This window comes from Boleophthalmus pectinirostris, unplaced genomic scaffold (assembly GCF_026225935.1).
Source record: "Boleophthalmus pectinirostris isolate CB_2022bp ecotype Guang Dong unplaced genomic scaffold, ASM2622593v1 HiC_scaffold_15, whole genome shotgun sequence".
In the NCBI taxonomy this organism is placed as follows: Eukaryota; Metazoa; Chordata; class Actinopteri; order Gobiiformes; family Gobiidae; genus Boleophthalmus; species Boleophthalmus pectinirostris.
Window position 1 is genome coordinate 24,691,281 of NW_026571070.1, and position 12,252 is coordinate 24,703,532.

At 40.2% G+C, this 12,252-nt stretch overlaps 1 protein-coding gene across 1 annotated transcript; it reads left to right on the forward strand.

The window, feature by feature from the left end:
* The first annotated feature begins 2,035 nt into the window (after window positions 1-2,035).
* Window positions 2,036-11,956, forward strand: gad2 (glutamate decarboxylase 2). Its single transcript, XM_020935661.1, has 16 exons — window positions 2,036-2,111; window positions 2,332-2,394; window positions 2,498-2,641; window positions 3,154-3,387; window positions 4,437-4,527; window positions 5,510-5,622; window positions 6,040-6,155; window positions 7,142-7,221; window positions 7,303-7,357; window positions 7,695-7,811; window positions 8,395-8,459; window positions 8,548-8,626; window positions 8,715-8,864; window positions 8,978-9,085; window positions 9,872-9,961; window positions 11,783-11,956. Exons 1-16 carry the CDS (start codon window positions 2,036-2,038, stop codon window positions 11,954-11,956), a joined length of 1,755 nt encoding a protein of 584 aa, XP_020791320.1.
* The last annotated feature ends 296 nt before the right edge of the window (window positions 11,957-12,252 follow it).

The window sequence follows — 12,252 nt, forward strand, 5'->3', positions numbered from 1 at the left end:
TCCTGCACTGACAAATGATGCTCTTCAATTGACTTTTTGAATGTCACTGGACACTTTTAGATACTTTTAAATTGTGTATAATAATGTAAAATAATAGAGATTATAAATGAGAAAGTATTGAACTATAATGGTCTGGCTAATCTTTCTGTTTTGTTCATAATTGACTGTATCTTTTCAAACGTCTTGCCATACACGGTCTATTGTTTGACTTTTATTAGTTATTATGTGTAAATAAATGAAAGCCCCATATTTTCAGAATAGAACAGTTGCATGTATTGATTTGTTGCGCTCCAGTGAGTCCATCTCTTAAAATGAAAAGTAAGGTTTCATTTCATTTTAAAGCTACTATAGAGGCCACTAGATCATAATTTTACCACCCAATTTATTAGAAAAGGTAATTATGTATTTAATTATAATCATTTATTCCTCTGATGACTGCTTATAAGTAACACGCGCCCTTCCTTATATGGAAGCAAAGGCAATAGTACAGACTACTGCTTTATGAATTACACATTTCAAACATTTCAGATTGAAGAACATGCTGAAGCCATGTGCTGGTACAATGCTGCTGTAACCATCATACTGCTCTTTTCTAGAGCATTTCAGTGAGATTGAACCCCTGACCTTTATGTGACATTTGAATGGAGAAATGCCCCTTAGGGAATGTTAGTGAATTCTCAAGCTCACGCTGAATGGACAGAACTACATGTATGGAAACATTGTAAACACAACACAACAATGGAGTGACCACAAAGAAGGCACAAAAGTGTAGAGTGCACAGGATATTACAACATAAAGAGTACATCCACCAAAGCCCCATACACTATTCCCACACTGTAGTCCATTTTATTTATGTTTTTGTTTCAGATAGTGGACATGCTTTGACTCAATGTGACAAAACCAAGTATGTGGTTTGGATCAGATTGCATTTTCACTTATTATCAAGTGGACTCTTTATCTCCAGCGATTTTGGAAATATATAATTCCAATTGTCAAACTGTACCCAGAACTGATGCAGCATTTTGACAGTGTCATTATTTAACCTGGTCTCAGGTGCTTCAGTCAAGAATTTTGGGGTTCAAATTTATTTTTCCTGGCATACCATTATACAGAACAGAGTCTAAAAGTGGACATGGATTTCTAAAAACCAACACTTCTTGAATACTTCCACCAAATGCTCTGGATTTACACTGAAGTGTGAATGCTGAAAATTCAAACTGGTGACGCCCCACCATGCAGTGCCTGTAGAGGTGGGAGCCACACGCGCGTCATGTATTTTAGCCAAGTGTCCTCATCGCCCTGCTGCTTCCTCCTCCCGGAGGCGGCCAATTACAGGCGTCGCTCTACAACAAAGTAGGTCTGCAATTTGTGGAGCATAAATGAGCTGGCTGCACTGTCTGTATGGAGGGTAAGTTAAGCAGAGGACACAATGTTTGGAATGTATGGAGTCACGACGCACAGACGCAGAACCCATCGTCATGACCTGAGCTGAATCATGGAGGGATTTCGTTAGTGACGTGCAATTTAGGGGGCTTACAATTAGATATGGCTCGTGCTGCATAACCACGGCTTCTCGCAGCTTTTTGACAACGTTTAACACCTTCTACTTTTATTTTTTATTTCTTTATTTTTAAATTCAATCTCTTCTAAAGTCTCTTTCTATGTATGTAGCTTTAGTTTGATCTGACAAATGTAGCTTTTGTGTTGATGTAATATTTCGGGAGCCAAAAGAGCGTGCTTTGCGTGGGAGCGCGGAGCGTGCGCGCGGGTAGTGAAGAGAGCCGTTGGATCAGTGGAGACGCTGCTGCGTGCAGCGCAGCTGTGCACCTGTGGACCTCTGCAGAAACACTGTGGACTGTTTCTGTGTTTTCCATCATTTCCTTGGGATTTGTCTAGAGCCTAAAACCCGAGAGAGTCGGATGCGCGGCTGGATTTGGAGCAGCTTGCCCCGGTTCAGCACCACCGCTGTGAACAGCTCCCGGTCATCGCGTGGATGGGCTCCGGTCTGTGTGCGTCGAGCAGCTCCTAACTAACCATGGCATCGCACGGCTTCTGGTCCCTGGGCGCGGACAACACAGGGGCAAACACCGGGAGTCAGAGCCCCAGCACGCGTGAGTGGCGCTTTGTTTTTTCTCCTGACGAGAAGCGCACATAGCCTCACAGCTACTGCCTGTTCATTGGCTCAATGGGCCTGTTTTCTTTTTCTAATGTCTGCTTTCCGTATCTGCCTCCACGAGGCGCGAGGCACGTGTTAAAAGAGCATCTATGTCAATTTACTGTTCAAAGGCTCATGATTCCATTCTGTTTATTAATCACCAATTATCTTTGTAGCCAGGGCTTGGTGCCAAGCGGCGGCCCAGAAATTACCTGTAGGAATTGGATCAAAATTATGTGGTATGTTTGCATAAGCTGTTGCCTTGACCTCATTTTCACCATGTTAAAATATTGCTTTGTTACTAACGGATCATTATGTCATGGACTGTTTGTTCTCACAAAGCGCTGCTAAATGTGGGAGAAGGGGAAAAACCCGTGGATCCTGGCGCCAAACAGCCGCCACCGAGCGCCCCTGGCCCCGGCTGCGGCTGCACCAAAACCTGCACCTGCAACAAGACTGCCGACTTCTCTGACCTCTATTCAACAGGTACACGCACGCCAAACACGGGCACAGCAGAGGCCATCACATCTCCTGGAAACAGAAAACGCACAGTCATATTTAGCCTAACCGCTCTTTATCATAATTATCAAAAAGTAAAGTAGGCCTAACTTGGTCCTTGGTGATTTTACGGTATATTACAATGGTAGGCCTACGAAGAGGATATAAATACATTTTTATTGGTAAAATGCTTGGGGATTTTTTTTTCTTTTTTTTCTTTCTTTTTAATAGATGTCTTTGTTGCAACGGTTCACTTTGGTAAGGTCACCTTCAGCGAAATGGCACGTCGCAGGTGCGCTCTGGTGCACTGGAAGCCTATATTCCTTTTAAATAAGAACCATATTTTAATACATAGGTCAAGGGTATTATTCTGGCTGAAGGCTGTTTTATCAAGATCAAAAAGCATGAAAAGCAGAGCAATTTTTATGTATTTTTTTTTTTATTGAGGCCTATTTCAATTTTTTTGAAGATTTATCCTTGGCAAAAACTATTTTACGCAGATCTCCTCCCGGCCGCGGACGGAGACTCCAAAACCATGACGTTCCTACAGGAGGTAGTGGACATTTTACTGGCCTACATCGTGGAGTCCTTTGACCGGGAGACCAAAGTGATAGACTTCCATTACCCGAACGAACTTCTCCAGATGAACAACTGGGAGCTCCAGAACCAGCCCGCCTCGCTCGATGACATCTTAATCAGCTGCCGCGCCACGCTCAAATACGCCATCAAAACAGGTAGGCCACGTTCACCTAGAAGCCTTCAGTATGAAGAAAACATGGCGGCGTTAAAAAACAGACCCTAGCCACGTTTTGTCAAAGGAGAAGCGTTATTATTTAGCACTTTTATTTTACGACTAAATTAATTGTGCGTAACTTGAAATTAATTACACTTGCAATTTTATAGTAGTAGTCTAATTTTATCCAGGTCTAATTATAAGTAAAAGTAATGGAGGCTTTTAATAGTCAATTATCTAGGCTATGTGGCGAAACTTCATTTGACCTTGGTGACAATGTTAAAAGAAAAACATAAAGTATAAAAAAATAAAATAAAATATAATAATAATAATAATAATAGCCTTAAACGAATTGTTAGAATTACAATAAATACATTAAAATACAATCACTTTTTATAAATAAATACAAATATATTGATAATAAAAAAAATACAGTAAAATAAAGTCAAAAACCAAAAAAATGGTTTAACGCCGAAATTAGGTACGTCTAAAAATAGTTCCGCTGGGGGATAATGGAGCACGCCTACGAAAGGCAGTAAGGGACTTGTCCTTTTTTCAGCTGCTGCATGGCCACCAGACCGATAAATGGTGACGCAGTAAATCTGTTTCACCAAGGAGCACGTAATAGCCTAATAACCGGTCTTCACGGGCCAAGTCCATTATTCTGAACTGACTGACAGGAGAGCAGAGTGCAAATTTATCCAAACAATATATGGCTTTTTCGCAGACATATTCTCGTTCGTTTAGGCTGTTACAATGTATATAATTGGAGACGCCATCTTTTTTTATGGCAGTGTCTTTTACGATTTAATTGCTGTGTTTCCCCCATCCTGCCATCCTGTTTCTCCAAAAATGTTTTCACAATTTCTAAAGATGCCTCAAAATGTCATGGCAGCTGCATATGCAACCTACAATTAAGTGGTTAAAAGATGGCAGATTCTTTCCAAACTTACAGTCACCATAAAGACACCCTTTTTTATTTTATTGACAGGAGATGAAATGTTCAAATTGCAGCCGACTTACTTGCTTACTTATTTCTGTGTGATTCAGCCCACCCCAGGTACTTCAATCAGCTTTCTACAGGCTTAGACATGGTTGGACTAGCAGCTGACTGGCTAACATCCACAGCCAACACCAATATGTAAGTATGTGGCCTGATTGTAATGATAATAACAATGAATTCTATTTCCGGCTTGTCTGTTGGCTGTCTGTGCGGGGTCTGCAGCCGCTGATAGCTGCTTTTTCCCCTCTCAATCACGGCAAATGAAAAGCATGGAAATAAAAGAGCAGGCGTCCCCTTGGCCCCTCCCGTTCACCCTTCCTGCCCCTGCCTTTTATCCCTCCTAGTCACCTCTGATCCCCATGGGGATTCAAGAGGGGAAATTAGCTCTGAAATTAAATTCGGACTAATCTGCTGCAAATTCAAGTGTCTGTTTTCGGGTGATAAACTCCCTTGGCAGGGGTAGGGGAACTGAGGAGGGCTGCTGTTTACACAAGGAGATTTTTTAAGCACTATGCTTAATGTAACACATCTTAGGAGCAGCTCTAAAGGAAAAAAATAAATAATAATTTTTAAGAGATATATTTTGTTTTATACTGTTATTTTCTGTTAAAGCTGCTAGAAGTCATGGTTAAACAGTTTTGTTTAGTTTTGTTTGTTTCAAATTGCAGTGGGATTTATGTCTTTGTTGTCTTTGTTTGCTTTTGAATAATGACACTACAATTTTAAACTTGATTTTAACACTTAGGAAAAGGCATGATACTCTTATCAATTTTTATGCAACAATGATAATTAAAAACACGTTGTTGTTTTTTTTAGACAATTTAATGTAATTTTGAACATAAAATAATAGTCCTTTCTTTGTTATTACCTTGGTCTAGTTGTCACATAGTTTAACCATAAATCTAACTAGAACAGGTCCAATTTTGCTCTGTTTATGTAATTTTCTTTTTCCAATGTCAGTACTATCTTAAATGAGTATTTAGTTTCTATATTAATTATAATTTGTATCTGGGCACTGATAATTTTGACAAACCTAGCAATGAGTCATTCTCAGTCTTTCGGTCTCTTGCCGTTGCACCTGCAGATATGTTTGTCTAAACTGTTCTGTGTGTAATTTTAGGTTCACATATGAGGTGGCCCCTGTCTTTGTGCTTCTGGAATACGTCACTCTGAAGAAGATGAGGGAGATTATTGGTTGGTCGGATGGGCGCGGAGATGGCATTTTCTCTCCTGGTATGTAAGCTGTGCCAACCTCACACCCCTCGGATGAAAAATGGAATGGTCCACTTGTGCTGAAATGTGTCTATTTGCATTTTGATTATATAAACGGGCCTCAGTTCAAAGCTAATTAGCATGAAATCATTTTCTTTTCTGACTTAAGCCCCCCTTGTCCGGAGACTTTAATTTCTTATTTGCATTTTCTCTGGCACAACATGAGCAGCAGCCATTGGACAAGACAAAGGCTTTGATTGGCTGCAACACGATAAACATTGGGCTGATTTTGAAAACATTCCCCATTCACCCTGCCCTCGTATATCACATTTTTCATTTTTAGTGTCAGCAAATAAAAGCCCGCATCACTCCCTAGAGACATTAGATTTAAGCTGTGATTTGTCAGAAATGACTGACTGAAGTGTGTCTGTCCTCTAGGTGGTGCTATTTCCAATATGTACGCCATGCTGCTGGCCCGATTCAAGATGTTCCCTGAAGTGAAGGAGAAAGGAATGTCATGCATCCCCAAGCTGGTGGCCTTCACATCTGAGCATGTAGGCCTCAGTTTAACAACAGATTAATTTAGCTAACTTATTTAACTTATTAGGGATGGGCGATATAAGAAAAAAATAATACAGATAGTTTTCCTCATATTGATTGATCTTTAGTTTTGATTTTAATTTTCTTAGTCCTTATTTCACAAACATAAACGTCTAATCTTTTTTCTATCAAAAAATCTAATTTCCTCCTCCAAAGTCAGAACTCTGCTTCTACTTTCAACTGCTGCCATATCATTGACAATTAGACATGACTATTTCACGATTTCTCAGTCTTTCAGTTAATTGCCCAGCCCTAGCTCTTATTATGTTAAACTCAACTTTAGTTTAATAAGAAAAAATAACATGCTATGTATTTTTATGTAAGACATTATTTATCTGTTTACAAATGACTCAATAAATGGCCAGTTTAAATTAATTGTGTACAATATTTAAAATAATTTCCCTTGATAATTTATTAATTAAAATTATAAGTGCTATTTCTACGGCAGCATTATAATGTAAAAAATGTACTATAAAATTTACTATATTCTGCCAAATATTAGAATTATTATAGTATAATTTCCATTAATATATTTACTCCAATATGAACATACTTGATCTATATAAATTGATCTATATAAATCTGAAAATGTCCAAGTACAAATTTTTACAATCAGTAACATTTACACTTATATGACTGGGTAAATAAAAGCTATGGTGTGAGTATAAAAAATTCACACTGTACAAAATAATGAACTGTGCTTAAACTCTACGTGACCATTTTTTTAATAGCGACATTTAGCTCAGCCCTTACATACATCACACAGGCCTGTCACATACCATCTTATCTCCAAAGGACATCTGAACCACTTTCAGCTTAAAGCATCAAACCTGACACAAACAGTTACACGCTAGCACATTCTCATTACATCCCCTACTGTGACCTCACCTGTATTCCAACATATTAGGCTTTTCACTGCAGCTTTTTGCTTCTTTCTCAGAGCCATTTTTCCATCAAAAAAGGCGCGGCAGCCCTGGGCATCGGCACAGAGAGCGTGGTGTGCATCAAAGCAGATGAAAGGTACTAACTAGAGGTAAATTATCAGTCAGCTAGAGATTCACCAACATCTCAAGCAGCTCAAGCTTTTCCATTTGTTGACAGCGGCAAAATGATCCCAGCCGACCTTGAGAGAAGAATACTGGAGGCCAAACAGAAGGTAATCTTATGCAAATTATAACAGTAGCGACTATAAATAGAAGGATTTTATTTCACACTTCAGTGATTTTAATATGACTTTGCAAATACTGAAAGATATCGAATCTCTACAGTGTATTTTTTTGTTTGTTTGTTTATGTATTTATTTATCACTAATAGCAGTTTGTTTGTTATTTATTTTTCCCCAAATTGCCATAGTTAAAGGTCTCACAATTGTGCTGTTTACATTGTATTGCTGTAGCCATGCTGCTAATTGGCCATTTCAACATGTGTCACTTCCTAATATTCTCAACAGAGGCCGCCACACCTAATCCAATCATCTGTTTCTCTTTGGCTAGGGGCTTGTTCCTTTCTTTGTCAGCGCGACTGCCGGAACAACTGTCTATGGCGCCTTTGATCCACTTATTGCTGTTTCAGATATTTGCAAAAAGTATAACATCTGGATGCATGTGGATGTGAGTAAGCCAAAGATTACACTGGATGTCTGCATTTATAGCATACATTTCATACCATTACCACCTAGGGCTGCTCAGATATGCTTGTTGTCCTGAGCAGATTTTGGCACCAGTGACATGCTTGAAGCTAGAGCTCACTAGTGACAAATGTATTATGTGCTGTGGCCTGACCCAGATAGGAGCTAGCCATTTCCTATCTAACAGTGGAGATGAGAAAAAGTGGAACAGAGGCCGTAAATCATCCCGGGCCTGACTTTGCCATCACGGCTCTCGCTCTGAACTGTATTAATGAAGGTGATTCAGACTTGACAGGGGACACCTCTATTAGAGACACAAATGGCTTTGTCTATCATTTCTCAAGCAACTCGGCTGGAAAAATCATGACTTATTTTTCAACTCTGATTAATTTATGTGCAAGTGCAAACCAATTAATGGTCAACAAACTGTATGGCAGGTGGGATACAAATGATGGCAATTGTCAATTAAATATAAAAGACTGTTATAAGAAAGACTTATAGTCATGCTCCATTTTGCTGAATAAGTATACATAATTCTTCCTTTATTAATGCATATTTGTGATCAGGGTGCTTGGGGAGGGAGTCTGCTCATGTCAAGGAGACACCGGTGGAAGCTGGATGGTGTTGAAAGGCAAGTTATTATTATAATCATTATTGTGTTATCTTAAAAAGCTGACCAAACCTATAAAAGGCCTCACAAATGCTTTGTTTTCCTGCAGGGCCAATTCAGTAACATGGAACCCACACAAGATGATGGGTGTGCCTCTGCAGTGTTCTGCTCTGTTGGTCAGAGAGGAGGTGCATTTATCACTTTGTTTCATATCTACTATTTTCTTTGACTATGATTCACAGATCATTATGTGACTTGTCTTTACTGTGCTGTCAGGGTTTGATGCAGAGTTGCAACCAGATGCACGCCTGCTACCTGTTCCAGCAGGACAAGCACTACGACCTTTCCTACGATACCGGGGACAAGGCTCTGCAGTGTGGACGCCATGTGGACATCTTCAAACTGTGGCTCATGTGGAGGGCCAAGGTACTCCTTGGCAACCATATTACTCTTTATCCTTTAGTAACATTGATGACATTGCTATTTTGTCCTTACTTAAGATTTGTTATTTAACTTTGTCTGTATTGTTGTGGTCACAGGGCACCATTGGCTTTGAGGCTCAGATAGACAAGTGTCTGGAGCTGTCAGAGTACCTCTACAACAAGATCAAGGACAGAGAAGGATATGAGATGGTCTTTGATGGGAAAGTACGTCCACATTACTTGTACTTTCACTACTATATAACAGCCCAAAGCACTCTTTGTACCCAGTGTATTTACTGTCATTATGGGGACTTGACAGGGACATGGGGTGCCCCTGCTTTGTGTTGGATGAATGCCTTTTTTACCACTAGCCGCTAGTATAATACACTGCTATTATCCTTTATGAATAGCGTAATAGGCCATAATTGCCTCTATGCATATGAATAGAGCAGTGTGTGAAATATACACACAGCACACGGCCTATGACAGGGCTATTAGGGCAAACACTTGATTTCTGAGAGTGCCTGCACACACACAGTGTATAGTGAAGGCGCTGTTGCCTTAAGGCCTATTGTTTTCCTGCTGAGCCATAAAAGGCTATGGGCTGCCTCACCCAGTGGGTGATGGGGAGAGGGCCAAGTCCTTTGGGCACCAGCCCAGGTGCTCACTGGTCTGCACCTCCCATTGAGCTATTACATCCATCTGATGCATAGTGCACAGAGACAGGCCTGTATAAAAGAGGCTGTGTGCGTGGCTACTCGCCTGTGGGTAATGCATCCTCCTCTCAGACACCAGAGAACTAGAAGTCAGGCAGAGGTTTTAGTCAGAGACATAACAGCCAAATAGACTGGACCACACCTCCAATGCTGAAAAAGTACATATGGAAAAAAGTGAAAAATAAAAAGATGTGGATCAGGAACCATTGTAGATACATAGATATGATGATTAAATACATATAATAATAGGTGCAAATGTACCCACCTGTCTCCCTCTGTATTCTTTGTCCCACAGCCTCAGCACACCAACGTCTGCTTCTGGTACCTGCCCCCTGGGGTCCGCTACATCGAGGACAAAGAGGAGAAAAAGAAACAGTTGCATAAGGTGGGTCCGATGGAAAAATACTGGGCTGGGAATGTTGTATTACAAACACACACAGGAAGATACAACTGTGCTATCAGAGAGGCCATTTTGTCGTGATTGACAATCAGTGTGAACAGATGGGCCATGAGGCAGCTATACAAATAACTCATATTACTGTGTATGACCTTTAGTAATAAATGCTTACAGTACATATTTGCTTAGAGCAAGGACAGTGGTCATGTTTGGTTGGTTTTAGTGGTCAGTGCTTAAATTTATGTTCCGATGAATGTGACCCTGACTGTCTCCAGACCTACTGGGAAAGTGATAACTAGCTTTGTAGCAGCTTTGTGGAAATTGACATGCAATTAGATTAGATTTTCCATTATGAAAATCTAAAAGGAAAGAATTTGCTGTTAAAAATTTGAAACTACTGAGCCTGTTCTGAGTCAAAGTCACTAAAACGGTTGTTGTGAAATTACCAGCAGAGTAACATTCAAAGTTGTAATTGAAGGTGCCACTACAAAGGCCTTCATAAGGCCTGGTGTCACAGAGATAACCCTGTCCATGGCAGCAGCAGTCACAGCTCAGGAGCACACAGCTGTCCCATTCAGCTGTCACAGGCCCCAGATAATGACACACACACACACCCGGATCACAGCACTGATGAGCTCCTACTTATCTCTACAAGGATATGGGGGTGCAAGAACAAGATTAGGCACTAGAAATGTGGACCTGAACAGTTTTTAGAAGAAAAGTATTTATTGTTGGAAAGGTAGATACTTTTATATGATACAAATATGATTCAGGTAAAATGTTAACAGCTTTTGCTTACAAGTAAAGTAGTAAATATTTTATTGTTAATAGTTGCTTAAGATGCTAATGTTAATTAATGCTAATTAATGCTTATTAGTTGCAATGCAAAAATCATGTGTCTTATACTTGTTCAGATTAAAGTTAAAACTGTTCAGGAAAGACAAATCTTTTTGTCTTTGTTTCCGGTTTTCATATTTTAGTATTGATTAGTATCAGATTTTCAATACTTTGATAACCCTATCATTTTGCTTAATGGAAACACACCTTGTGTGTTATTAAATGCCAGTATTATTTTATTTTGATTGATTGATTGCATTTATATAGCGCCTTTCAAGATACCCAAAGCGCTTTACAGTTCATTATTCAGTCACTCCACACTCAGTGGTGGTAAGCTACTACTGTAGCCACAGCTGCCCTGGGGCAGACTGATGGAAGCAAGGCTGCCAATCTGCGCCATCAGCCCCTCCGACCACCACCATCACTCACGCACACACCACTTTCATACTAGGCAATGTGGGTGAAGTGTCTTGCCTAAGAACACAACGACAGTTTTTTTGCCACTGGCACCCCACTGTGGCACCTGGAATTCCTAGCAGTCTCCCATCCAAGTACTACCCAGGCCCAGCCTGCTTAGCTTCTGAGATCTGACAGGATCAGGCTTTTACAAGCTGGTATTGTTTGTTGAATTTTTGAAAAGACAGTACAGATTGGACAAGACCTCATAACACAAGTCCTTGCAAGATTAAATTGTTTCAAGGTTGTGCACACATGAGAGGAATGATCTTAATAATACTTTTATAGTGAGAAACTTTTTAGAAATAAGAAATCATCCAACTTTTCATTGCAAAAACTCTGTAATTGTTATAAATGTAATTGCCTGTTGAAGCTCAAATGTGTCCCAGAATCCACCTTTCTCTGACCTCAGAGGAGCACACAAGGACTGTACAGGGACAGAAATAGCTGCCATGTGACTTAGCTATTGTGTCTTTCTCCTTGCGTTACAATGGAAATGCGTATGTGCTGCTGCAGGTGGCCCCGGTAATAAAGGCACGCATGATGGAGTACGGCACCACCATGGTCAGCTACCAGCCACAGGGGGACAAGGTCAACTTCTTCCGCATGGTCATCTCCAACCCGGCCGCCACATTCGAGGACATCGACTTTCTTATTGAGGAGATCGAGAGGCTGGGACAGGACCTATAAGACTCCTCTGCCCCGCCCCATGTCCCCCTTTGACGGATGATGATATGTTTGTGGTGAATGTACTGGTAAATCTTCCTTTTCTCTTTGGTCACTTTTTAAAAACTATACTTTTAACAGACATAATTAAGCAACATAGACTTAATTCATAAACAAATATTTTATTGAGAACGATTCAGGCCTAGTAACTACCGTACTTAACCCTAACAACTATAAGGCTGTAGTCGACTAAAGACATGTGTAGCCGATTGATTAGTCTAGACTAAAAAGGGGGTGTGGTAAAAGCTCACTAAACTATT